We start from the raw sequence: 25,141 nt of genomic DNA, 5'->3' as shown, positions 1-25,141 counted from the left end.
TTCAAAGTCATGGCTGGCCCACTCATCAGGTAGCCTGTAATCAAAAGTTGAATAATGGCAGTTGATCTTCTTTCCAACCGTCAATTTTCCTCATACCATTGTAGGCCACATGAGTGGACTAGATTGTTTTAATTTATAGGAAGGTAATTTTTCTGTCTACCCCAACTAATTACTGGATGCGATCTTATACATCTGTGCAATGTTGGCACACGTGCCGCAATTTACATTTTCAATCTCTCCTTGCGCGAATACCATTAGCTGCTTTCCATTAAATAAATGGAAGTTATTTGATACTCTGGAAGAGTAACATAATTCATACCCAGCACTAAGAAATTTTCCACGTGGCATCCAGGAAATTAAATTAAATCGCGGAAATTATCTAAAAGGCTGTAAATAAGTCGCGTTTCTAAAATAGCATTGATTGATTAATCCTAATCCCTGATTCGGGGACACTTGTTTGCTGAAACAGTAGCCTTAGACACTTTTCATTTCAACCGTCCAATAAATGTCCACCAATCCATAATCATTTTTGGTTAATAATAAATCTAAACCGGGACCCATGATTTAGACAGTTGGATTCGAGTTACTTATATTCCATTTACATGATTTGTCGGTGCCTGTGTATCACCCATCACACTCTGCCAGAGTATCATTGTTTTTCTCTAATTAACTCGGCTCAGACCGCGGTTTGCAGACAGCATATTTCAGTCAACGAACGTAGAATTCCAAGGACAGGTGGGCAAGAAAATGGATCTTCTTGCAGGTTTCAACCTCAAAAACTACACGCGCTAAATACAAGCGCCCGGCACGTGCTAAAGTGCAACAACTGTAGAAGATCCTGAACGTTAATCATATGAATGTACAATTTTTGCATGCAAAACGTATCTTCACCGCTCAATAGATAGGCCATACAAGCATAATGAATATCAACCATCCATTTCCTTTATTCTTCTAATCGCCATACGTTTTTGTACACATGTTGCTACCTGACATGTGTATTGGCCATGGAACGTCCATCATGGGTCCTGGTGAGCGTGTGTGATCTGATTTTCCACGTCAACAAGGTCAGCTCCACAGGTGTTTGGCGTGGACAGATGCGAGGCTGCAAATATCATTACTTGCCGTGGGTAATTTGGGAATAGAAAAGTACAGATGTAGTACGCCGTAATGCTGACGCTTACGTCGCGCAATAAGTTCAATTTACCAATAATGGGAACATAAACAGTCAATAATCTTGACGAGAAACGGTAGCGTACACCGCGGGAGCACAAAATTGAGTTCTCTGAAGGCAGTTGGACCATGTGGATGAGTGATCTGAACCGTTGAAAAGGAAATTCCCACAATCGACTGACCACAGGTAAAATTCCACTCACTATCACATGATCCTGACCATCCAATAAACAAACCTTGATTTGTATGGCTGCCGATTTTATGTCACTAAATGGCCCTTTATTCAATGGTTGGGATGACTTACAGGGTATTTCTCTCCTATATGATAAAAATTGGGCCTGCATGAGTTTCAGAGCCGTAGCGATGCTGATTCAGTTGATCCGTTTCCCTGCCGCTGCTGGATTTGATTGGACCATCTAGATTGGGCTATGAGGAGCCACTATGGTGTTTGAATTTTATCCACACCGTGCATTCATTTTTCCATATCATTTTAGGCCACCATTCCAAAAATGAAGCATATCCACGGCTCAAGTGGACCACACCATAATTAGTGGTGATAATGATACCCACCGTTGAATCCTTCCTAGGGCCCACCGTGATGGTTAATTACGTTCGTAAGGTCACATAGACCTGGATGAAGGGAAAATGCAAATATCAGATTGATCCAAAACTTAAGTGGCCCTAAAAAGTTTTCAACGGTGAGCGCTTAATCTCCATTGCGTGGTCCACTGGAGGTTTCGATTTTCCTCATTTTTGGGCCCGTAACCTCATGGGATATGAAAAAATAGATGGACGGTGTGGATAAAACCAATACTTCACGTGGGCCCCTCACAGCGCCTGTTGGTGGGACCCAATTGGCTGTAAGAGATGCGGCCCATGGAGTACTTACAGGATCTACTGAATCCGCATCCGTCAAGACATCATGATCATTGGATGCCTGAAATATCTAACCAGATCCGATTAGGACTAAATCCAATTATTACATCATGATCATTGGAGGCCCGTTTGATAATAAGGTCAGATTTGGGTCCACATATTCGGGTCTAATTAAAGCAGGTCGGGTACCAAAATCGGGCATCTAAATATACATCATTTCATTTTATATTCCAATTTTCCATATCTAATGGAGCATTGAAAGAGCATAATCCCACCTAATGTTTGCTTATTTAATAACCCGTGTGCGTGGGGCCCACAATGACATTTTTTATGGAATCTAAACCGTTAAGAATAGGCCAACTACCAAGAAATTGGGATGCCTAAAATCAGACCTAAACCATGGCCTACATATGTTGTTTTCTATGCCATTTTGCTTTTATGCCAACTTGCTCATAAGTCAGCCACATTGTCGTAATGGGTTTGAATAAAAAGGCCTATATAACCATCAGGTGGGCCATGCCATAGAAAATAAAGACAAGCACACAAAAATCTATAAATTCGTGTGGAAGACCACATGTCTGGTGGGCCACAACGCCTAAAGTTTTAGGTGGAATTTTTCGTTATTACCATTGGTGTGGCCCAGGATTATATTGGGCCAACCTTATTGCATTTGGTTTTAACATAGAAGGGTTTTTTACACGCGCACACATCCCCACACACTCACGCTGTAGCGGGATTTCACACCTATGAATACTTGAACCTTTGACCAGGTGTTGAAACTCCCAAGAGTCTACCACCGGAGCAAGAGTAAGGGTTACCACCTAATGAAAAGAGTGAATTTTACATATCAGGCTAACCTTATTCTCTAAGTACACATGTGGGGCCCATTGTGGTGTGGGTTGCATCCATCCATATATCGGGGCAGGCTCAACATGAAAGTTCCAAGCCCCGAAAATTAAACCAATCCAACCGTCTAAGCAGTGTATTCATGGGCCAGCATGGTATGACGTGACTCGGCAAACTTGACTCGTTCAGATCCGAATCGAGTTGACATCGCCCAATCTGAACTCAAACTGAGTAGAGTTCGAGTGACCCAGTAACTCGACTCGACTTGACCCGAAATCTAACCTGATACTAACTTGATCCGAAACTTGATTTGTACATATATATATATTTAGAAAAAAAAAAAAAAAAAAACTCAGACACAATGTTTCATATCTGAGATGCCACGTAGCTTATGGAGAGGCTACAATTCTGAAAAGTGAATCGAGGTTTTGAGTTGTGATTTCATCCCATAGAGACATGCAACACCCAATCCCACTCGGTACTTGTGACCGGGTCAGGCTCGGTCCGGATTAGTGTCAGGTATTGAGTCAGGTCAAGTTCGGGTTATGCCTGTTTCAAAACCAGATCGAGTCGGATCAGCCCTAACTCGGTCTGACTTGATTCAATGCCCAGCTCTACCCATGATGATGATAGAATTCCTCAAATATTGGAGCTAACAAGATCATTAGGCGGGTTACAACATTAGAAAACAATGTACAACCATCCAAAAACTTTGAGGGGCCCACCGGAAGGTTGGATCACAACACAAAACAATATACAACCATTCTAAAACTCTAAACTCACAAGTGGTCCACATGAAGGTCGGATTGGCCTGATTTTCATGGTGTCCGTCTTTGATGGACGGGCAACCGTACTGGACAAGTTCAATGCATATGCAAGCCACAGAGGACCCAAGCATAACAATTGTGAATGTGATTGGATGTTGGAAATGCTTGCAACTATCTAAATCCAATGCTCAAATTCAGCCCAATGTTTGACGATCGATATTCCATGCGGTTGCTCTTATGGTCCATAGTATGAATCTGGGATCTTTCAAAATTTTTCTTGGCTAAGAGTTTCTAACATTTTGCATTGGTCCATGAATTTGCTACTTCCTGGGATGAATAGATTGGTCAACGGCTCAAATTCAATAGTTAAAATTAGACAATCGAGATAATTCAATCAATGTTAATTTTGGGCTATGGTCCATCGACAACAGAAATTACAATTTAGATGTTTATTGTGCATCAATCCAATGCACGTAGTGAAAATAGCTGATGATCATCAGATTAGTGTAACTTTTGGGCCACATTCCAATGAAGTCTAAGCCAACTGTTCAAAGTAAATAAGCCCAATACAATTATAAGTTTGAGCTAAGATTGGGACAATTACCTAGTTTAAATAAGACTGAATCAGATTTTAGATATATAAACAGGTTCGGACCAACTATCCCATCTAAATACCGGTCACATCACACATCTTGACAAGGAGAGCAAGAAATGAAGACATTGCTAAGTCCTCGGAAAAGATGGTGGAGAAGAGATGAGCATGTTCTTTCCACTTTTGGTCCAACTGTGTTACATTTGTGCATAGCCATGCCTTGTGAACAGAGTTGGACATCGAGTCAAGTCGGATTGAGTTAGGGTTGACCCGACTCAACCCGGTTTTGAAATAGACCTGACCCAAAGTCGACATGACTCGACACCAAGTCCAGCATGCCTGACCTGATCCAATCTGAGTCTAACTCGGACTAACCGGGACTCGGTCCGACCCTGTCACAAGTACCAAGTAGAGTCAGCACCGAGTTGGGTCGGGTGCGGCAGGTATCCATGGGTTGAAATTGGAATTGCAACCTCTCCATCAGCTACACAGCATCTCATATCTGAAACATCAAATTTGGATTTTTTTTAAAAAATAATAATTAAATGTATGAGTTATGTTACAGATTGAGTCTAAGTCAATACTGAGTTACTTTTCGGGTCAAGTTGAGTCGAATTACAGGTGACCTGAACTGGACTCAAATTGAGTTTGCATTTGCATGGGACGAAGTCTACTGGGTTCGGATCAACTCACCCTCACAGTTCGAGTTCAGTCGGGTCTAAACAAGTCATACGAGACGATTCGAGTCGTCCGTGCCCAACTGTACTTGTAAACTTTTCTGGCACCATATGCTCTAGGCATTAACCATTTGCAAATCCCCTTTTGACTTTTGGTCCAATGGCGGTGCATTTTTGTGTTTCGTGCTCTTCTGGCTTATTAGGCACTGTCGCACATGCTGTAATGTCAACCATTAACAAAACCCCTTTCCACATTTGCTCCAATGGTGGTGTGTATGTGCCATTCATGCTTAGCTGGCTTGTTTGGTATTCGATGCTCAAGTCATCACCATTTAGAAAAATCCCTATTTCCCGGTTACCACACAATAGTTGTTCTAAGGTACAATGTGGGACCAGATTATGAATTATGATTCTCTCAGGAGCCTTTTGGATGCACGCTCAAGAGGGGTGTTTGACTCCAAAATGTTTGTAGGCCAAATTCCAATTTATGTGTTTGGATGATGCACTTCTCAATCCGTCTGATTCCCCCACTCCTTAAAGAGCCAACCCACTGAAAACCAATCAAATTTGTTTCGTGGGTCAACCAACAAAACTCTGGTAAACCTCTTTTATCGGAGTTGCATCCAAATGCCCTTGGTATACGAGTCTAGCAAAAGGGATTTCCTCACAAAAGCAAAAGCATATCGACTTTGTCAGTGTAGGCCATGAAAGGCCTACTTCTACGGTTGCCTTAGCAACTTCAATCAATGAGCCATGTGTCTAGTTTTAAGAGAACTAACCTTCACACCATACCTAAAAGAGATATAAGGAGAATAAGAATAAAATACGAAATACTTCATTGCTTTCTTAAGACTATTTTCCTCTCTCTCTCTCTCTCTCTCTCTCTCTCTCTCTACCCTCTTTATATTTATAATTTATGTAAAGTAACACCACTCACACTTCAAAACTGAAGGCTAACTTGAACTTAAAACTAAAAATATTAACTCAAAAACTGACAATAGAAACTTACTAAAAAGCGTGCACGCACACACAAAAATCCTTATTGTATTAAGATTTAGGGCTTGTTTTATTTTCCTAATTATGCAATAAATGGTTGCAAATGGGTTGTCATTATTTCTAACTATTGTTTGGTTGATTGAGAAATTGATGCCTTAAAACCTTGTGAATCCCATGTGTTTTGTGCATTGAAAAACTTCAGGACCTACCATGATGAATATGTCATGTCCATGCCAGCCATCTGTTCCACAAGCTCATTTCAAGGCAAGAGTCCAAAAATGAGGCAAATCCAAAGACAAAGAGGACCACACCACAGGAAACAGCGATCCTAACTGATCTCAAGTTTTCAGCACTTAAATTAATTTTCAGACTTTATTTTTCAGTCTACCAAATGTCACTTTGGTTGGACTATAAGACTTCAAAATTAAGTTTATTTGACTTCTATAGTTAGTCTAAATTTCAAAACCAGATAAGATTAGTTTTCAGTGAGTAGACTTTTTAGAAGTTATTTCAACGAGTGGGGGAAGTGCACCCAAACACACAACACAAAAAATGATTTATATAAGGCAGCATTTAGGCAGCAAATGCTTCTTTTGTGGGTGCGTCCAATGGGCTGTTATGGCCCATTTGGATATATAGCTGAACAGTTCCCTTTCCTCAAAAACCACTCGGATTGACTTTTGGGGTCTTGTCCAGTTGTCGACTAAATCATCAGGTGAGTCCCAAACAGAAAATTGCAGGTGGTATCCAAACAAGCCTCAAATCCCTCGTTTTGGATCCAAAAGAGGATTTTGTGTGCAAACCGTAGTTTTGGTATTCCATCCAAACGGGCCCCTCAGTCTGATTCCCACCCGTTGACAACCCAGCTAAACCTTTGAAATATTCTCATCACCGTGCAAGTCCACAAAGGGCAAGAATATGAATCTAACAGAGCATACTCCAATAGATCTTAAATCAACACCGGAAATCATGAGGCTCACTTTAGATGCTTGTAAACTTGAAAATTGTATGAAATTCGCATCACCACGAGTTGATCTGTGAACAAATATTGGACGGTCTAAATAAAAAATTGGAAATTCCTAAGTAAACAGCACCCAAAAATTATCATTCAGGGACAAACGCAGACCATTGAGCAGGTCTACAAGCACACGTTCACTCAGTCGGAGATTAGTATCTCTTCCAGCAGAACTTTGGGCTTTGTAACCATATGTATGGTGTCCATTGCTATCCTATGGTTTAGATTTAAGCATCAATCAAAAAGTGCACATGTATGAACCACTCTCTGGTTCCATGGGCCAGCATATCTACAAATGATAGCCTCAGCCTCTGTGTGATTCCATAGACAGGAGACTATTGAACAGCCAGCTGCTCTTGCATGGGTCCTTCTGGCAGGATACAGTGTCTCTGCTAAACTAACCACGCTTTGAAGGCCAAGTGCAAAAACGGCACATTCAGTATCCTAGGAGGGCCACACCATGTAGATGTGGTGGCAGGTCCGCTTGGTTGTTGGGCCACACAGATGGAGAAGTTGATGGTCAGAAATGGACTAGTGTGTGGCCAACCTGATTGAGCCCGCAAGCCTATTTCTTGGCCAGGTATCCTACAAGCAAGCGCACTACAAACAAGCAGCTTGGATCTGACAGACTTGCATAAGTCCACTTGGGAACATTTTCAGCTCAATAAAAACAATATATTTTGCTCTAGCCAGCATACAAAAAAGGTCCATCCTCCACTGATCTAAACCAATCAAATGATCAAAGGCTTTTTAAAAACAAGTGTTGTTTCTCTAAAACAAAATCTAGTGCAAGAAATCATAATCCTATCCGTCTACACAAGACAAAATGGCATTCTTTAAGGCAAGAAATTACCAGAGATTTATGTAGAGGGAATCAAGGGTCCCAGTTCTGACTTAGATTATGCCGATCTTGTTCGCCACATCCAAAGCATCGTAGTCTGGAGTCAGCCTCACGTACGCCTTTTTGGTCCCATCGGGCCTGAAAATTCATACAAATCCAGCCAAATGAATGTCAATCAGAAAGAGATTTCATCTTCAGGAAGTCTTTGATGCTCTGGAAGACTGATGGATGCTACACAGCCACTTAGGGTCTGTTTGGATACCAAGTTACTTTTTCTACTTACAGCAGTAGACAAGTGACTTATTTCAGATGAGTAAGTTTGTTTTATGATCAGTTACAAGTAACTTTTTTACTTAAAAGTACATAATCCCTTCAGTTAATTTTTTTAGCTCTTCTACTTTTCATAAGTTGCTGAAGAGAGGCATCAGGAGAGAGAGGAGAAGCTGATAAGTATGTATGTTGTTTCCCAAATATATTCATCTTCTTATTAAGTAGAAACTAAGATAAGCTACTTGTGGAATAATTTGTTTATCTTAAGCAACTTACGATCCAAACGCCCCCTTAGAAATTGCATCAAATTGCAGACAATTCAAATTAAACTGTCCCAGTAATGGGTAACAGATTAAGGATATATCATGAGTAAAAAATTCTGGTTATTTGATGATCACACAATTATTGGATGTTTAAACTACACGTGGCCACGAATCAGAGGTTAGATTATTCAACCAACCTGAATTTGGGACTGACTACGGGACAGTGGGTTCGATAATTTAGTTGGTTTAATTTGAGTTATGTATGTCACATGTACAATTTGAGCATCTGCATATCAACTGTCATATTCTGCAAGAGGATCAAATGACTCCACTACCTTCTCTCTCTCTCTCTCTCTCTCTCTCTCTCTCTCTCTCTCTCTCTCTTTCTGTTTTTTTTTTATGGTTGATGCTTGATCTACGAATGAGAGGCATGTGGAATCTATTTGGGTGACCACAGTTCCTGAGGGTGATGAGATGTGCTACAAAACAGTTCTCATATTCTGCAAGAGGATCAAATGACTCCACTACCTTCTCTCTCTGTTTTTTTTTTTTGGTTGATGCTTGATCTACGAATGAGAGGCATGTGGAATCTATTTGGGTGACCACAGTTCCCGAGGGTGATGAGATGTGCTACAAAACAGTTCTCATCTGACTTGTGCTTCTGGGTGGAAGAATTGAAAAAATGAAAAAAAGAAAGAAAAAAGAAGAAGAGCAAATGGCCATTTAATGCAGGTTCTGTTTTCCATGCTGCCCAAACACCAGGTGTATTATGCTCCCAATGACAATTTGGCTCATACAGCCAAATTGTTAAGATAGAGGTTTGCTAGCCCCACATGTGGCAACCTGGCATTTGGGTTGGCTGCTTGAGGTATGAATGAAGTTTAGCCCTACATGTGACAACCTAGCATTTGGGTTGGCCGCTTGAGCTTTTTTTTTTTTGAAAGATCACGAGAATTGTATTAAAACCAAAAAAGGAAAAAACAGGGAAGAGGATAGAAAGTCTGCTGAGAAAGCAAACGATACTAAACTCCAAGAAAAAGAAGGTCATGACCCTTCAGAAAATCTACATGAACAGGCCACTCTAAATTTAGACACTTAGCCTTAGAGGCAACAGCGTGAACAGAATTTGAAGTATCCCTGAAGCATCTCCCATTTCTTTCTTCCCAAACTGACCACCAAACTGCAAGGATTGCCATTCTCAACAACCGAGACCTTTGCTAGCACTACATTTGGGTTGGCCGCTTGAGCTATATGAAGTCAGGCTCACCACATGGATGGTCTGACCAAAAATTAGACCTGTCAACTATCAGGAAACCACACATGTAGGAAAACAATGTACGTCCAGAAAAACTTGCAGGTTTTTTTAGAGCATTTGTTGTTTTCATATAAAACCGGCCTACTTACAGTTGACAGGGCTTATCTTTTGGCCAGATCTACATTGTGGGACCCACCTCACATGCTACTTGGATATACATGCCTGCCAGGTTGGCATGTGTGGCTGTTTGTAGAGGTGCGTTTAGAGGGTGGTATGTGGGTCGGCTAGCAAACCAATTAAAACATATCAAAATAAGAAAACTATAGAATAATGCTCAACTAAACTAAGCAGAATCTTTTGCTTGGACAGGTACCATACACACAAGCCCACAGATGATCTCCCCATCAGAAAATCTTACTATTATGAATGGTGGAATTTCTCTGTCAATGTGATGGACCATTAGCCATACTGTTAATCCAGAGGATGCCAACCGATCAGGGTTGAGATCATGCAACAGAAAGGATTTGGGGGCATGGCACATGCATAACAGTTCTGATCGCCGAAAGGCGGCATACCGTAGTGACTGAGCCAAGACAAAGTTGTCAAAACTACAACCCTAAAACCAAGACATCAAAACAGCTGACTGCCTTAGATGAAAGGTGCAGATTCTCACCTGATCAAGGTGTTCACTTTCTTGGTTTGGATGTCGTACATCTTCTTGACTGCAGCCTTGATTTTCTTCTTGTCCGCACGGAGGTCGACGATGAACACCAGTGTGTTGTTGTCTTCAATCTTCTTCATCACAGACTCAGTCGTGAGTGGATATTTGAGTATCTGATAGTGATCGAGCTTGTTCCTCGGGGGCGCACTAATGCGAGGGTACTTGGGGTTGCGTTCTTTCTTCAATGTCTTCGGCCGATGAAATGTGACCGATGTCCGGATCTTCTTGGCCTTCTTTTTTAAGGTAGATGCACCTGACTTCACTGCCTTGGCAGCCTTCAAGGCCTGTCCCTTTGGGTCAGTCTTCTTTGTAGCCGCAGCTGCAGACAAATGCATAACAATTTCACTCTTAAGATGAGTACAAGCAAGCATGGAGGTGGCCGGTTCCTATACAAGTTCTTGTAGAATAAGCTTATTCAACAATTGCTTCACCTCCGTGAGAAAAGTCATTCACATGCGTGTAAAAGTTATTCACCCGCATCCCTATGGGTCTCGGTGTTGTGTGTATACCACCCAACCCATGCATTATGTCAGCCCCACCATGAGACGGGATGCCTAAAAATTCAGGCCTATCCAAGCTTTAGGCTGGCCATGCCATAGAAAACAATTGACAACCACCAAAAAACTTCCAAATTCATGTGGTGGCACACATGATGGTTGGATCAGCCCAACTTCTGGGCCATCCAACTTTGACCGTGGAACGACCCTTCTGTACAGATTGCATGCCACATGCACATCGCAGTGGGAACACACACAAACCTCGTATAATAAGCTTACCCTCCGAGGACTAGTAGAGGAACTGGCCTCAGCATGGAATACCATTTATAAATATGTTTATAATTTTATTTTTTTTCGAAGAAGAAGGTATATCATGAGTATTTAGAGTTAGAAATCCACAAGGCCTTGTGGGTATGGCCCCGAATTTCGTAACCCAAGTTTAGTACTCGTTTTACGAAATCCCGAGTGTTAACCTTTAAAGATAGCTCACATTTCACTTCTTTTTTTCTTTTTCTTTTTTATGTATTTAAGAGTGAGCATCGTCACAACGTGAGGAAAACAAACCGCAAATAGAGGAAATGTTTGAATATAAATCCCAAATGTACAAGTGGTTGCCCATAAGGCTTATAGAAACCAATGACTGACAAACAAATTCAAAAGAATATACAATAGCAAATATAATAGACAACTAAAATAATAATAAATTTAAATTTCAAAATCAGACTACTCGTGCCCCACGTGAGCACCAACTTGCACCAACTGAATATGGTTAGTGTCAATGGCTATCCCCGGTGAGGTATACCCCTCAAGATTACCAATGCATCACAATAGTTAAGAGAAATATTTAAATAAACTCAAAAAAATACAATATTCAATCTACACTTCACACGTAGAATACAAGAATGTACAATTTATACTTCATAAGTATGATATAAAAGGATATCACCTGTAAATAAGAAGAATAGACAATCCACATTTTTCAAGTACAATTCAGGAAACAATAATATCTAAATTAAAATTCACAACTCACAAGTACAACACCAATTGCACATCCAACTACAAATTCAAAGTATTACATAAGGAATTACAATCCACACCTTACAAATATAATACAAATAACTATAACTTTCAAACTGCAAATCAAGGTATCACACAAGGAGATACAATCCATTTGTCACCGATTTAATACAAGCAACCACAATATCCAATCACCAATTTAATCTTGATTAATGCATGAATGTATGAATGCAATCAGCCTGGGGATGCACATCCAGCTGAACAAATGAATGAACCTTTCAGACAGTTGGCCTATTCATACAAGAGAATAGGTCTTTCAGACAATTGACCCATTCAAAATGCAAAAAAGGTGGTTCGAACAATACAATGGTCTTTCAAACAGCCAACCGGACACTCGATAACGCCCGTGTGCCATGTATGCATGATTAACCCAACCGTTATTAGTCCAATTTACAAACATCACATTAGAAAAGCTCAAAGGTCACTATGAGAAATCCTCACCCAGCATAGGCTGACAACTCAGGCATAGTGTCTCATACCACCATCCCCGGATCATGAGACTAACAAAGAAAAATTACCTACAATCGAAAGGTTACAAGTAGTGATTGTAATACAATAGATTCATGATATTTCATTTTTAGAAACATCTAAAACTAATGGTCACACATGATTTCACACGTAGACTTTATCATAACAAGTCTAGATATATTTCCAACAAAAAAGAATCCTCCCAACAAGTCACATTAGCACCAAGTCCTTCAAGGACACAACAAAAGAATACTATCCATAAGCCACCTTGGCACAAATAATCCACGAGATGGTAAGTCTACAACCAAATGACATTTAATACATTCACAACCGACCACTAGTTCGAGGAACTTCTAATGTACATATCCATCAACGTATAACATTGGATTCCAAATACAACTCCTTAACACAACCAAGTGTCAACCAAGCCATGATCAATTCAACCCTCCAAATACAAAAAACATTACTTCCATTAACTTACAAGCATCAACAATATGCAAATAACATTGTCTACTTAATTAGATTAGAGAGACAAGTCTATAATATAAAGCATATCAATTATATAATGTACATAATGATTCTAGTCACATCTTAAATATATATAGAGTTAAACACAAGTAGATCTTTCATGTAAACTAAACATGAGTAATACGTTAAGAATAAATGACAAATGAAAGTATGCTAATCTAACTATTATAATGAAGGAAAGCTTGAAGGGTGAATCCTCTCCTCTTGATTTGGATCGTGTTCTAGTGTCAATAGGACAAATCCAATTGCCTTAAGATAGAGTCTTAACCTAATTTACCAAAAATTGCATTATTAGGATCAACATTATGATTTGATTACGAAACCAAAGTACATTGGCTTTCCCAACTAAATTAGGGTTAGGTTTTAGGGAATTGTTAATTCTTAAATAAAAAACATGTTAAACAAAGATAAATAAACCCTAATTAGCATTTAGATTTAGAAAAAAAATGATCACAACTCATGTATCAATATCGAACCTGAGCTCGAACGAAATCAACTCAATTGACCCGATGGTGCTCAAACCTGACTCAGTTGAACTTTAAACGCACCAACAACTCTCGTTGCACGATCAATCCACACCAAGGGTTTTCCGACCCAAGCCTGACATCCACAGACTCAAACTCGACCCCAACTGACCGATTCAACAAGTTGATTTGGCTGAGTCAACACGCCTTGATTTCCTTTCTTCTCTCCTTTTCCTTTTCCTTTCCCTTCTCTCTTTTCTTCCTTTTATTTTCTATAATTTTTCTCCCAAAGTTACGTCCAACAGAGAGTTAAACTCGACCAGACTCAGACTTGATTCCTCTTCAACTCGACTCACAAATCCTCTCCTCTCATTCTTCTTTTTTTGCTTTCTTTCTCCTTTCTTTCCCCATTCTTCCTTCTCTCTAATTCTTTTTTCTTACTGCAATGCACAACAACAGAACTCTTGGACACGATCAGCGTTTGGACTGAACCTGACTGAGTTCACATGAGTCAGTGACTCAGCTCGAGTCGACGAGATCCGATCCAATCTATTTCCCTCTATTTCTCTCTCTCATTCTCCTATATTCTCTCCTTCTCTACTGCTACCTTTCTAAACATCCCAACAAGCTTCTGGACACTTGGTTAGTTATTGAATTGTATTTGAAATATAATGCTATATGTTGCTAGATATGTACATTAGAGGTTCCTCAAACTAATAACCAGCTGTGAATAAATTAAATGTTATGTGGTCGCAGACTTACCATCTCGTGGATTATTTGTGCCCCTTGACTCGTGGATTGTATTATTTTGTTGTTCTTGAAGGACTTGGTGCTAATGTGGCTTGTTGGGAGGATTCTTTTTGTTGGAAATATATCTGGACTTGTGATAGCAATGTCTACGTGTTGAATCATGAATGGCTACTAGTTGTAGATGTTTATAAAAATGAAATATCATAATCTATTGTATGATGATCACTACTTATAATCTTTCGAGTATAGGTTAATTCCATTTGGTAAAGTCTTATGAGGCGGGGATAGTGGTATGAGACACTATGCCCGAGCTGTCGGCTTATGCTGGGAGACGACCTTCATAGCGACCTTTGAACTTTTATGATGTGATGTTTGTAAATTAGACTAATAACGGTTTAGTTAATCATGACACGTGGGTATTATTGAGGGGCTGGTTGACTGTTTGAAAGACTAGTGTACTGTTCGAACGACCATTTTTGCATTTTTAATGGGTCGACTATCTGAAAGACTCATTCTCTTGCATGAATGTGTCAACTGTCCAGAAGGTCCATTCATTTGTTCAGCTGGTTGTGCACCCCCATGCTGATTGCATTCATACATTCATGCATTAATCAAGATTAAATTGGTGATCGCATATTGTGGTGATGTGGGTTATGTTGGGAAAGAGTGAATTGTATCTCCTTAAGTTATATCTTGAATTGTGGTTTGGATGTGTATTCGGTGTTTTACTTGTGAGTTGTGAATTGTAATTTAGATATTATGACTTCTTAAATTGTTACTTGAAAATATAAGTTGTGCATTCTTTTGATTTGCAAGTGGTATTCTCTTATATTCTACTTATGAAGTGTAAATTGTACATTCATGTATTTATACTTGTGAAGTATAGATTGAATATTATACTTTCCTTAATTTTATTTGAATATTGCTCTTAACTATTGTGATGCCTCGGTAATCTTGGGGGGTATACCTCATTGGGATAGCCATTGGCGCTATTAAAACATATTCAGTTGGTGCATGATACATTGTGGATGTACAGGTTAGAGCTCACATGGAACATGGGGAGTTGGTTGATCTTACGACTTAGATTATTAATTTTTTAAGTTCTATCATATTTGCTTTTGTATACTCCTTTGAATTTGTGTATTTAAGTCATCGGTTTGTGTAAGCCCTATGGGCAACCATCTGTACATTTGGGATTTATATTCAAATATTTCCTCTATGTTTGACTTGTTTTTCTTCAGTTGAGATCCTCATTCCTAAATAATAATAATAATAATAATAATAATACAGTGAAATATGGGCTATCTTTAGAGGTTAACACTCAGGATTTCGGCAAACGAGTATTAAACTCGGGTTATGAAATTTGGGGTGTTACAAAATGACTCATTGCAAGATCAAATATGGAGTGCTACATCGTGACCCTGTGGCCTTGCGCAGTTCAAGATCAATCAAGGGCAGAATGGGCTATTTTCTGTTAGAATATATCGTTTGCTTTCGGGATAATGATGCAACAACTGATAATGTAATGAACTGAGCAAATATAAGTACAACGAAGACAGCTACAGCATAAGAAGCAAGATTTCATTGGCAAAGGCACCGTTTCAGCAAGGGTTAAAAATGCAAATACAGTAACATCCTAACACATGCTAAAGTCATAAAACGCGCAGAATAATTACTACCCATACCCCCACAGCAATGCCTGCTAAAGAGCTTGGGATGTTGTTGATCTCTTTAATCTTTATGTATATATCAAAAGGAAACAACAAATTACAAGGACAGAAGAAGATTACATAAAAGAGTGACATAGTTCACAATATAGGAGAAAAGCAAACTCTCGACTCAATGGAAAATGGTAGAATGCACAAAAAGCATCAGCTGAACCCAAGCATTCAAATCGTTCTCCCTATTTATTGCTGCAAATCAAAATTCAACATGAAGATGTTTGTATCCCTTGGGAGTTTTTTTAAAAAAAAAAAACACTATGATGCTGTAATACTTTTTTGTGAAGGTGAAAGTATACTTCGGAACTAAACAATACAACAATTAGCATCCCTGAAAGAGACAACAACAGCGGATATCATTGAAAAATAAAGAACAACTACTGGAGGTTTAGGGCCCATTTGGATACCACCAAATAAGTTACTTTTTCTACTTACAGCAGTAGATAAGTAACTTATTTGAGAAAAGTTTGGTTTAAGATCAATTATGTAACTTTTGCACTTAAAAGTTACTTAATCCCTTCAGCTTAATAAGTAGAAACCAAGATGAGCTACTTGAGGCATGAGTAGCTTATCTTAACTTATGAGACAAACGCCCCCTTGGGAATCTGAGAGATGCACCAGTGAAGTATTACAAATCTGGATTTTGTGAAACAGACCTCTGTAACAAGGCCCAGATAAAGTGGCAAATAACAAGAAGTGGGTAACTGGCCCTTCATTCATTATTATAGAGGATTTCCCACATCGCCTGACCATGCTAAACGCACTTGTCATATGCTCGTTGAAAACGCAGTCCGAAAAGCAATGACACAACAAGTCCCGGGCCACAGGCAAAGCTGCAGAAATTTTCTAATTGTACTGTATGGAATGCAAACTAGTTTTACCAAATAGCTCAGCCTCGTTCCTTTTCATTCCTATCGAGTAATGATATGACAACCATAAGAGGTAAAGACCAAAAAGAGTAGCATGGGACTCATGAGACATTGTTGTCATTCTCACATGTTCAAAAACTGGACCACTCATCAGGTGGGAACCCTATTGAAAATGACCTGGCCAAAAGTCACGCTAGCAACTCATTAGGTGAGCCTCATGCACAGTATATGGTTAGTCAGGTTTATCCAGCCATGCTTGTGCACCACTTAGCAGATTAGCCTGACCTTTGGGCAGGCAAGGGGATCAAGCAATGGATGCACCTTGTCACACAGTTGGTGACAATGTTGTCAAATCGCATATGCCATTGTATGCGATCAGCATATGCTGTTCGCATATGTGATCGCACAATTGCATATGCCATGGCATATTGTTTATAAAATAATAAAAAATTAAAAAATGAAAAAAAAAAATTAAAAAATGAAAAAATCTTAAAAAATAGGAAAAACTTGCCTAATTAGTACACATGATTGGATTGAGTTATTTTACTTATTTCATTATAGTTTGAGTGTTTCATTAAGTTATATATTTAATTACTTATATTATATTATATAAATTTTAACAAAACAATCAAGCTACATTAAAAGAGAACTAATTATTACAAACTTCGAGCAAAGAAATTTTACTGATAAATGGATAACTTGAAACAACTTACAAGTTATAACTTACAGCTTAATTTACAAAAAGTAAGCACAACTTATAAAATACAAAAAATAAACATACTTGAAGTAATTGTAGAGAGATTAGAGTAAGAGAGAGAGTAATAGATTTAGAGCTTTGGAGTAGAGAATAGTGAAAATGGAGGGGATATGAGTGTCTATTTATAGGCAAAAGTTCTCCAAATTGAAAAAATAAAAAATAAAAAAATTGCTTCCCCTCTGATTATTAGGAAATATGCGATCGCATACTCGCATATGGGATCGCATATAAAAGTATGCCATGGCATACTTGCCAGGATCACATATGCGATTCGATCCATAGTATGCGCATATGCGATCGCATTTGACAACAATGGTTGGTGAAATGCTTTTCTGAGTAGAAAAGAAAGCTTAACTGATGGCTGAGAGTGAAGCAGACTAGCCTGACCTTTGGACCAAGAGGCACTCACAGTGGGGTCACACCTGATGAATGGCCTGGATATCACACACGTACCAAGTTGGCACATGAGGGTGAAGAAAACCCTCAACCAATATGGAAGCAATTTTAGCACAATTCCACCAGAATATATGATAAAGAATGAGCCCTTTCCGGCATTGGAGTCTCCCATGTAAAAAAAAAAAAAAGGAAGTGAAAACGACTCACAATGTCATCGTCATCATAGCCTGTGCAGCTGGAAGTGCCAGCTGAATCTGGGCTGTGTGATTATTGCAAATCTAGATTTTTTTTAAAAAAAATCCCGAGGAATGATCACCGGAGAAAAGAGAAGAATAGATAAAGACCGTTGGATTGATCCCAACAGGTTTATTAGCCATAGCCAAATGCATGCACCCCCTTCCATGAACCAAGAAGATAACTTTAAATCTGATTTTTATTCAAGAATATCGTAACAATGACGAGTCACATGTAGACCCTTTACAAAGAGAGCACTTGAAGAAAATTCTCGATAACAACTGAAAATTCCCAAACTAGCCTTGCGTGTGGCTGAATGACAATCAGACCATAAAAGAGGACATTTTGGCAAATTCTTTATTTAAAAAGAGATGAAATTTGTAAATAACTAACAGCTGGTTATTGTTCACATTAGTCTCCCAAATGTTTGGTCATGCATGGCCCACTGTTTAACTTCTATGATGCACATGTGCAGACGGACAATTAATTGCATCACCTTGTCCAAGCTATTATGGAAATCCTTAGCGCAATGTACAGGATTTTTTTTTGAATGGTGAATACACTCTCAAACCTACACACACACACCACGAACCTATGACCTCAGAGTTGAAACACAGTATCTACCACTGAGCCATGAGTAGAGACCCTAGCACAACACACGGATATGATATGCTGTAACTTACAAAAATACAACATCAGTCTGAGTCAGGTAGTAATTATAGAAAATGCAGAACAAATATTGCAGCATAAGTTGATGCACCTGGAATTTAAATGGTTTTCCTCTTAAAGCCCAACCACATGGGAGGACTGAGACCATACAATGGTGGACAAAAGCAATACCTTTAGTAGGGGGAGCCATTGGTTGTTAAAGAAGCTCTATCCCCTTTCCTGCAGAAACACAGATGAAATATAATCACTAATTCAAGAAAATTGGAGCTATCTGCAGAAACTATATTACTGTTCCTACAGAAGGCTCCGTTTGGTTGCACCAAATGTAATGACATTTCATGATTAGTCAGTCTAATTTGGTGCAAATATCAAGAAATTTCATGATATTTGGTGCAACCAAATGCAGCCAAAACAAGGGTGAAATACAATCATTAATCCAAGAAAGATAGAGCTACTGAGGGAAAAGAAGCATACATGCCATAGGGAAATATTAGATATTGGTGGCCATCTCATCTCAAGTCGATATATGTTCAATATTAAAAGCTAAATGCTTGTGTAACTAGGACAAAATGTTTTAAAAATTTTCCGTGTTGACATGTGTCCAACATGGATGGACAGGTCTAAAGCAACAGAAAATTAAAAAAAAAAAACTGTTATTATTATCTATTCTTTGTGTAATTTATTACAATCTTTTCATTTTGGAGGTACTTTTCACACAAAATAATAAACGTTGTTATTATCTATTTTATGGTGGAGAAAAGCTTCTTAAGAGTAGTGATCGAAGGGGATTCTTCAAATGCTGATACGTGGGTTTCATCAGAAAGAATCCCTTGGAGGCTGGTCCATTTAATAGAGAAAGCTCAAGATCTTTAATGCCGGACAATTAACCACTTGCTCTAAAAGCTCAAACTGATAGAAGATGGCGAATTAATCCCCTTATCTCATAGCCCAAGCCCCAAATCCATGGGTGAGGTCCTCGGCCAAACCCTCCTCGTGGGCCCCAAATCCATGGGTTCCGCCTCATACGGGCCCCAAGAGAACAAAAGGAGAAAATGGGGTTTTACACTTACAAACGGCCAAGGTAAAGCACCAGCTTCATATGGATACAAAAACAGCCCATTACCCCAAGTCCCCAAATACAATTGAATCCCAATACCTATGTCACACCTCCATTGATAGCCCCCTGAATTTAGGGTTGTGAGGAGCCCACCTAAAGATCCAATCAAACTGAGGCTACCTAGATTCACAGGTCGTTCTGGTATGAGAACAGGTATATGGTATGGTACATCCTCCAATATGTGATACAATAAGGCCAGAAGGGGGAATCCGTGTTCGCTTTGCAGCAGCTGCACTGCCACCATGATGGCCAGCGGTTATTGGGACTGTTGTCGCTGCTGCTGCTGCAATGGCCAGCCAATATTTTTAAAATTTTCTGTTGCATATTATTTGCCTTCCTCCCATTCCTTTTCTTTTCCTTTTTTAATTATCATGGCTACAATTGCCACATTCACTTTTGGAACCAATGGTCTCGCCTCCTAATTTCTTTATCTTTTAGGTGACAGTCATTGCCACTGCCGCCTAATTCAACAAGATGAGAAGAGAATGGGTTTTGGATTGTAGAATCTTAGGGGGACAATCTTTAATAATAATGATCAGCGTAATAATTAAAAGTAGAAGGCATTAAATAAAATTTTCGACTAAATATGAGGGCACTTACCTCGATGCAATTGTTGATGTTGATCCTAGTAAATCAAAGATTCATCAAAGTCACTCTAATACCACTTTAAAAAGCCTGGATGTGTGGGTGGACCCATAGGATACAACATTGTTATCAAATGTGATCGCATATGCGCATATGCGATCGCATATGCGCATACTGTTGATCAAATCGCATATGCCATGATGGCATATGCGATCCTGGCAAGTATGCCATGGCATACTTTTATATGCGAGTATGCGATCGCATACTGCATATGCGATCGCATATTTCCCAATAGCCAAGAGCAGAAGATTTATATTTATATGCTTTATTTTTTCAAATTGGAGAACTTTTGCCTATAATTAGGCACTCATATCCCCTCCATTTTCACTATTCTTTACTCCATAGCTCTAAATCTCTTACTCTTTCTCTCTAACACCTCTTTCTTTCTTACTCTAATCTCTCTACGATTATTTCAATTATGTTTATTTTTTGTATTTTATAAATAGTGCTTACCTTTTGTAAATTAAGTTGTAAGTTATAACTTGTAAGTTGTTTCAAGTTATCCATTTATCATTAAAATTTCTTTGTTCGAAGTTTATAATAATTAGTTATCATTTAATGTAGCTTGTTGATTGTTTTGCTAAAATTTATATAATATAATATAAGTAATTAAATATATCACTTAATGAAACACTCAAACTATAATGAAATAAGTAAAATAACCCAATCCAATCATGTGTACTAATTAGAGGAGTTTTTCCCTCTCTTTTTTTCTTCTTTTTTTTTCTTTTTTCTTTTTGAAAAAAAAATATATGCCATGGCATATGCGATTGTGCGATCGCATATGCTGATCGCATGCAATCGCATATGCGATTTGACAACATTGGGATACAATGACATCTACACAAATTTTCAGACCTTTGCAAAGCTAAAGATAGACATCTCTCATCTACGATTAGCCTAACTACTCTGGAAGGTGGAAAGAAGTTAATCACCCCTCTGATTCACGATTAGGATGGCCATTGAATACGATCAAGGGTTTAGATCATATATAGGGAGCCTAATGGATAATCGGGTATTCTCTAATTATTTGTCTCAATTTTTTCTCCCAAGTGTGTTCAAGGAGGCTTTTGAACTGAGAGAGTGCTCTAAAGAGAGGAATCAAAAAGGACGAGGAGTTGGTTATAATGGGGATAAGGTCTTACCCCTATCGCATCCAACCACTCACCAATGATTGCTCATATGTGGGGCCCAAAGGCCCATATCCAACATTTTATGCATAGATGGGCAATTTCCTTTTTCTATAGGAATTATTTTTGGATTGTTAAGGAATACTCATCTGGATGTATTTGGATGGTTGAGGAATACCCATCTGCAATTCAACACAGGCACCCTACAAATGCCAAAGTATTCACAAGCATGGTTCATTCCCTTCATCAAATGGGCACCCGAATGCATGTGTTCCGCTCCAAACATTGCCCCATCAATATCTCAGGTGAGCAACACATGTATGAAGATCAGTGTTTAACGAACGTGCCAAACCAATGATCCATAGTCAAGGTACATATGTGGCCCAAGCGGTGACCAAACTATTTGATTTAGGTCCAGGGTACATTCACGATGGGGCCCATCGTGTGAACAGCCTAGTTCACACCCACTTATGCTGCTTTGCCAAATGTGTTGTGATTGCAAACACAACATTCTATGCACAGATGGAGATGGGATATTTCCATTTGTATGCAATCTATTATATCATCTCGTAGTTTTGGGCTCTTTCATTAATTGCCATTTATTTTCTTATAATTCCATGTTCTGTTAATGAATTTAGGACATATTGTAACTAGGTTCTCTGTAAAAATGGCTTTTGGCCACATGCATGGCCTTTGATGATAAGTTTGAATTAAATTATCCTGAGAAGGTCTCTTTACAGTGGCTAATTTGAAGGGGGGATAACCATCATGCAGTGGCAATCCAGGATGTCAGGGAGATTACTCGCCGTCAAAGTATAACCATGAAGGAAGAGAGACTGGGAGAGAGAAAGTAACGGCTAGAGAATCATGAAGAGAGAAAGCAGGCGCTGGGCTGAAATGACAAAAATAGCCTTGGTTCAATGACTCACATTTTTAATCCAAATACCACCTATATTGGAATTCCCTTGTACGCCCATTCAAATCTTTAATTTGAGGACTCTCCTAAAAACCAATTGCAGAGGCAAAATCATCCAAAACTGCTAACATTATATATAGAGATTTCTGCACTAACATTTTCTTATTTTTTTCTGATATTTTGAAGCTCTAAATCTGGTATGTATTATTCAATTTTCTGCAACTACTTTCATCAGACCCTAGCTGCATTAAAACTAAAACGATTTTTTAGCCGTCCATTTGTTTCGTATGATATGGCCCCCCTCATGTTTGAAATGGCCTGATTTTTAGAGCATAAGATCTAAACAACACACCCCACTTGCTGGAGAGAGATGATCAAGCACTAGTGGCATGGCCAACACATACGTGGGCTACGCAAACCTTGCATGTGTGTATACATCCATCTTATCAACCAAACATCCATTTTCTCTACCATCACAATGCTAGTAAGAGAATGAGTTTCCTGTTTGTTACTGACAGGGAACTTACCTGTTGTGCACCGAGTTTGCACGTGCGGGACCCATGTGTGGTTTATCCAAGCCATTAATTTGATGGGGGCCATCATTGATGGACCGTGCAGAGAAAATATCTCAAACAGGTAGATCCTAAACATCGAATCATTTGTGTTATCTACATTGAATGTGGACTGTTGGTGCATTTCTTCTTAATCATGTGCTTACATGCCAACAATGGAAAGGATATAGTTGATCAAATGGAGAGATTTTTGCGAATGGTTAATCCAAGATGGGGACATCAGATCAATGGCTTGGATAAACCCACCCATGGGCCCCACATTTACAGATCGGTGCGAACAAGAAACTTCCCTGTTCAGCAAAAACAGGGAACCCGGCTTCTAACAAGAAGAAGAAGAAGAAGAATAAGAGAGGGAGAGAGAGAGAGCACGTGAGAATCACGTGAGAATCACGTGATAGGGAGGGAGAATACCTGGAAGACGCGGAGCGAGCGGCGTAGGGTCTGCTGCGGCCGTTCTAGGGTTCTAGAGACGAACGGAGAGAGGAGAAACCGGCTATATATATTTACTTGTTAAAATTACCAAAATGTCCTTAATCTTGCAACCGGGAAAGATTTTTTTTTTTTTTCCTCTCATTCATTAGAGACTCGCCCCTTCTGCCCAACCATATGATGATCCAGACCGTTCATCTAAATTTCCCGCCCTAGATTGCCCCATTTATTAAAAACTCTCCTCCAAGAGAGATCTCATCATCCATTTTCCCAATATTGGAGTTTTTAGCTCACCTTCTTATCAAGAGCAATGATTCCCTATCTATTAGGTTCTATCCATCTAGATGAATGGTCCAGATCATCACCCGGTGGAGGAGTCTAGGGATGTCAAAGAGCTGGGGCGGCCCGTCAGGCTCCCCTATTTGGCCCGCTTTGGTATTGGACTTAGCCTGCAATACCAAAGAATGCTCATTTATTAACTGGGCTGCATTGGGTGGTATATAAAGACCCGTCAATCCAGCCCAAGTCCATCCCAACTAGTCCCATTCATGGGTTTAATAGTACCATTTAAAAGGTTCACCTTTATTTTTCTTGTTTTTAAATATATTTTTCAAATATTTAATGACTAACATATATTAGTTGATTTACTAATAATAATTAATATTTTCATAGATGATTATTTTAATTTCAATTCCAATAACATTATCTTATATAATTGTTTTCTTATATAACTATTTCAATACCAAATGTAGTAGTAAGTTAGGGCTACTCTCAGGCCTGTCCATTTTAGCCCATTACAAGTCCAAGGCAAACTTAGGTTGAAGTCCTACTATGCAGGCTAGGCTAGGTTGACTAGACCCATTCCCAGCTAGCCAATTAACAGCAATTCAGACCACTTACCATTTTACTAATTCCATCCATTTGATAGTTATTGATTAATGGTAAAACAACTTTATTTTTTTTAATATTATTATTTTAATGATATAAGGTATTCTTGCTCCATTTTAAAATAAGACTATTTCTTGTGGATGAATGTAATTACTGACTACTTGCCGTTCTCCCAAATCCCATGTAATGTTAGGACAGCTTCACCAAAGTGGATTTTTAGATATATGCTCAGTCCACAATGAGACCCATAATTTAGTTGGTCCGGATCTCTCCGTGCCCGGGTTCACAGTTGTAACTCGAACAGGATATGTAAATCAAAGAAGTCTAAAGGACCAAATGGGCAAACCTAATTAATTAGTGGAAATTTTCTTTTTCTCTTTCTTTAAAACTCATTCTTCCATTCTCTAATTACTTAATTAAACTTTTCATAGATATAAAATGGGATTTGGCAACTGTGGAGAAAATCATCCGTTTCAGGCCAATGGGTCATCTTCCTCAAGAGAATGGGTGAGATCCAATCCCAGGTTGCCACTTGGCCATGATGGATCTCCACCAATCCATTTCAAAACCTCATATTCAAGGGATAAGCACGCGACTAGATCACAGGGACTCTTGGTTTGGGTTCTAGAAGTTATTACCTGGTTCAGAAAATTAAAATTAAGGTGACTAAATCGTCAAGAATACATGTGTAGCCTGTTTGGAAGTGATCATTTTCTCTCACCCCT

General features: G+C 39.0%; 1 protein-coding gene and 1 long non-coding RNA gene across 2 annotated transcripts; both read right to left on the bottom strand.

Annotated features, from left to right (window-relative positions):
- Positions 1-7,569: 7,569 nt before the first annotated feature.
- LOC131243601 (large ribosomal subunit protein uL23-like) lies at positions 7,570-23,622 on the bottom strand. Its single transcript, XM_058243080.1, has 4 exons — positions 23,511-23,622; positions 18,891-18,938; positions 10,242-10,608; positions 7,570-7,918 (listed from the first exon to the last, which is right to left on the bottom strand). The coding sequence occupies exons 2-4, from the start codon at positions 18,907-18,909 to the stop codon at positions 7,834-7,836; spliced, it is 471 nt and encodes a 156-aa protein (XP_058099063.1). The 5' UTR covers positions 18,910-18,938; positions 23,511-23,622; the 3' UTR covers positions 7,570-7,833.
- Positions 7,925-9,271, bottom strand: LOC131243602 (uncharacterized). The gene is made up of 3 exons (XR_009170143.1): positions 8,884-9,271; positions 8,802-8,844; positions 7,925-8,659 (listed from the first exon to the last, which is right to left on the bottom strand). It is a non-coding gene; the product is annotated as an uncharacterized LOC131243602 (long non-coding RNA).
- Positions 23,623-25,141: the final 1,519 nt, after the last annotated feature.

This window comes from Magnolia sinica, chromosome 4 (assembly GCF_029962835.1).
Source record: "Magnolia sinica isolate HGM2019 chromosome 4, MsV1, whole genome shotgun sequence".
Taxonomy (NCBI): Eukaryota; Viridiplantae; Streptophyta; class Magnoliopsida; order Magnoliales; family Magnoliaceae; genus Magnolia; species Magnolia sinica.
Note: the sequence above shows the minus strand (reverse complement) of the source record. Positions and strands in the feature narration are given on the sequence as shown.

Excerpts from the sequence above, each read along its gene's own strand:
- LOC131243601 (XM_058243080.1), bottom strand. Across the intron at positions 7,919-10,241 it reads AAAGTGAACACCTTGATCAG|GCCCGATGGGACCAAAAAGG; the intron begins GTGAGAATCTGC and ends ATGAATTTTCAG.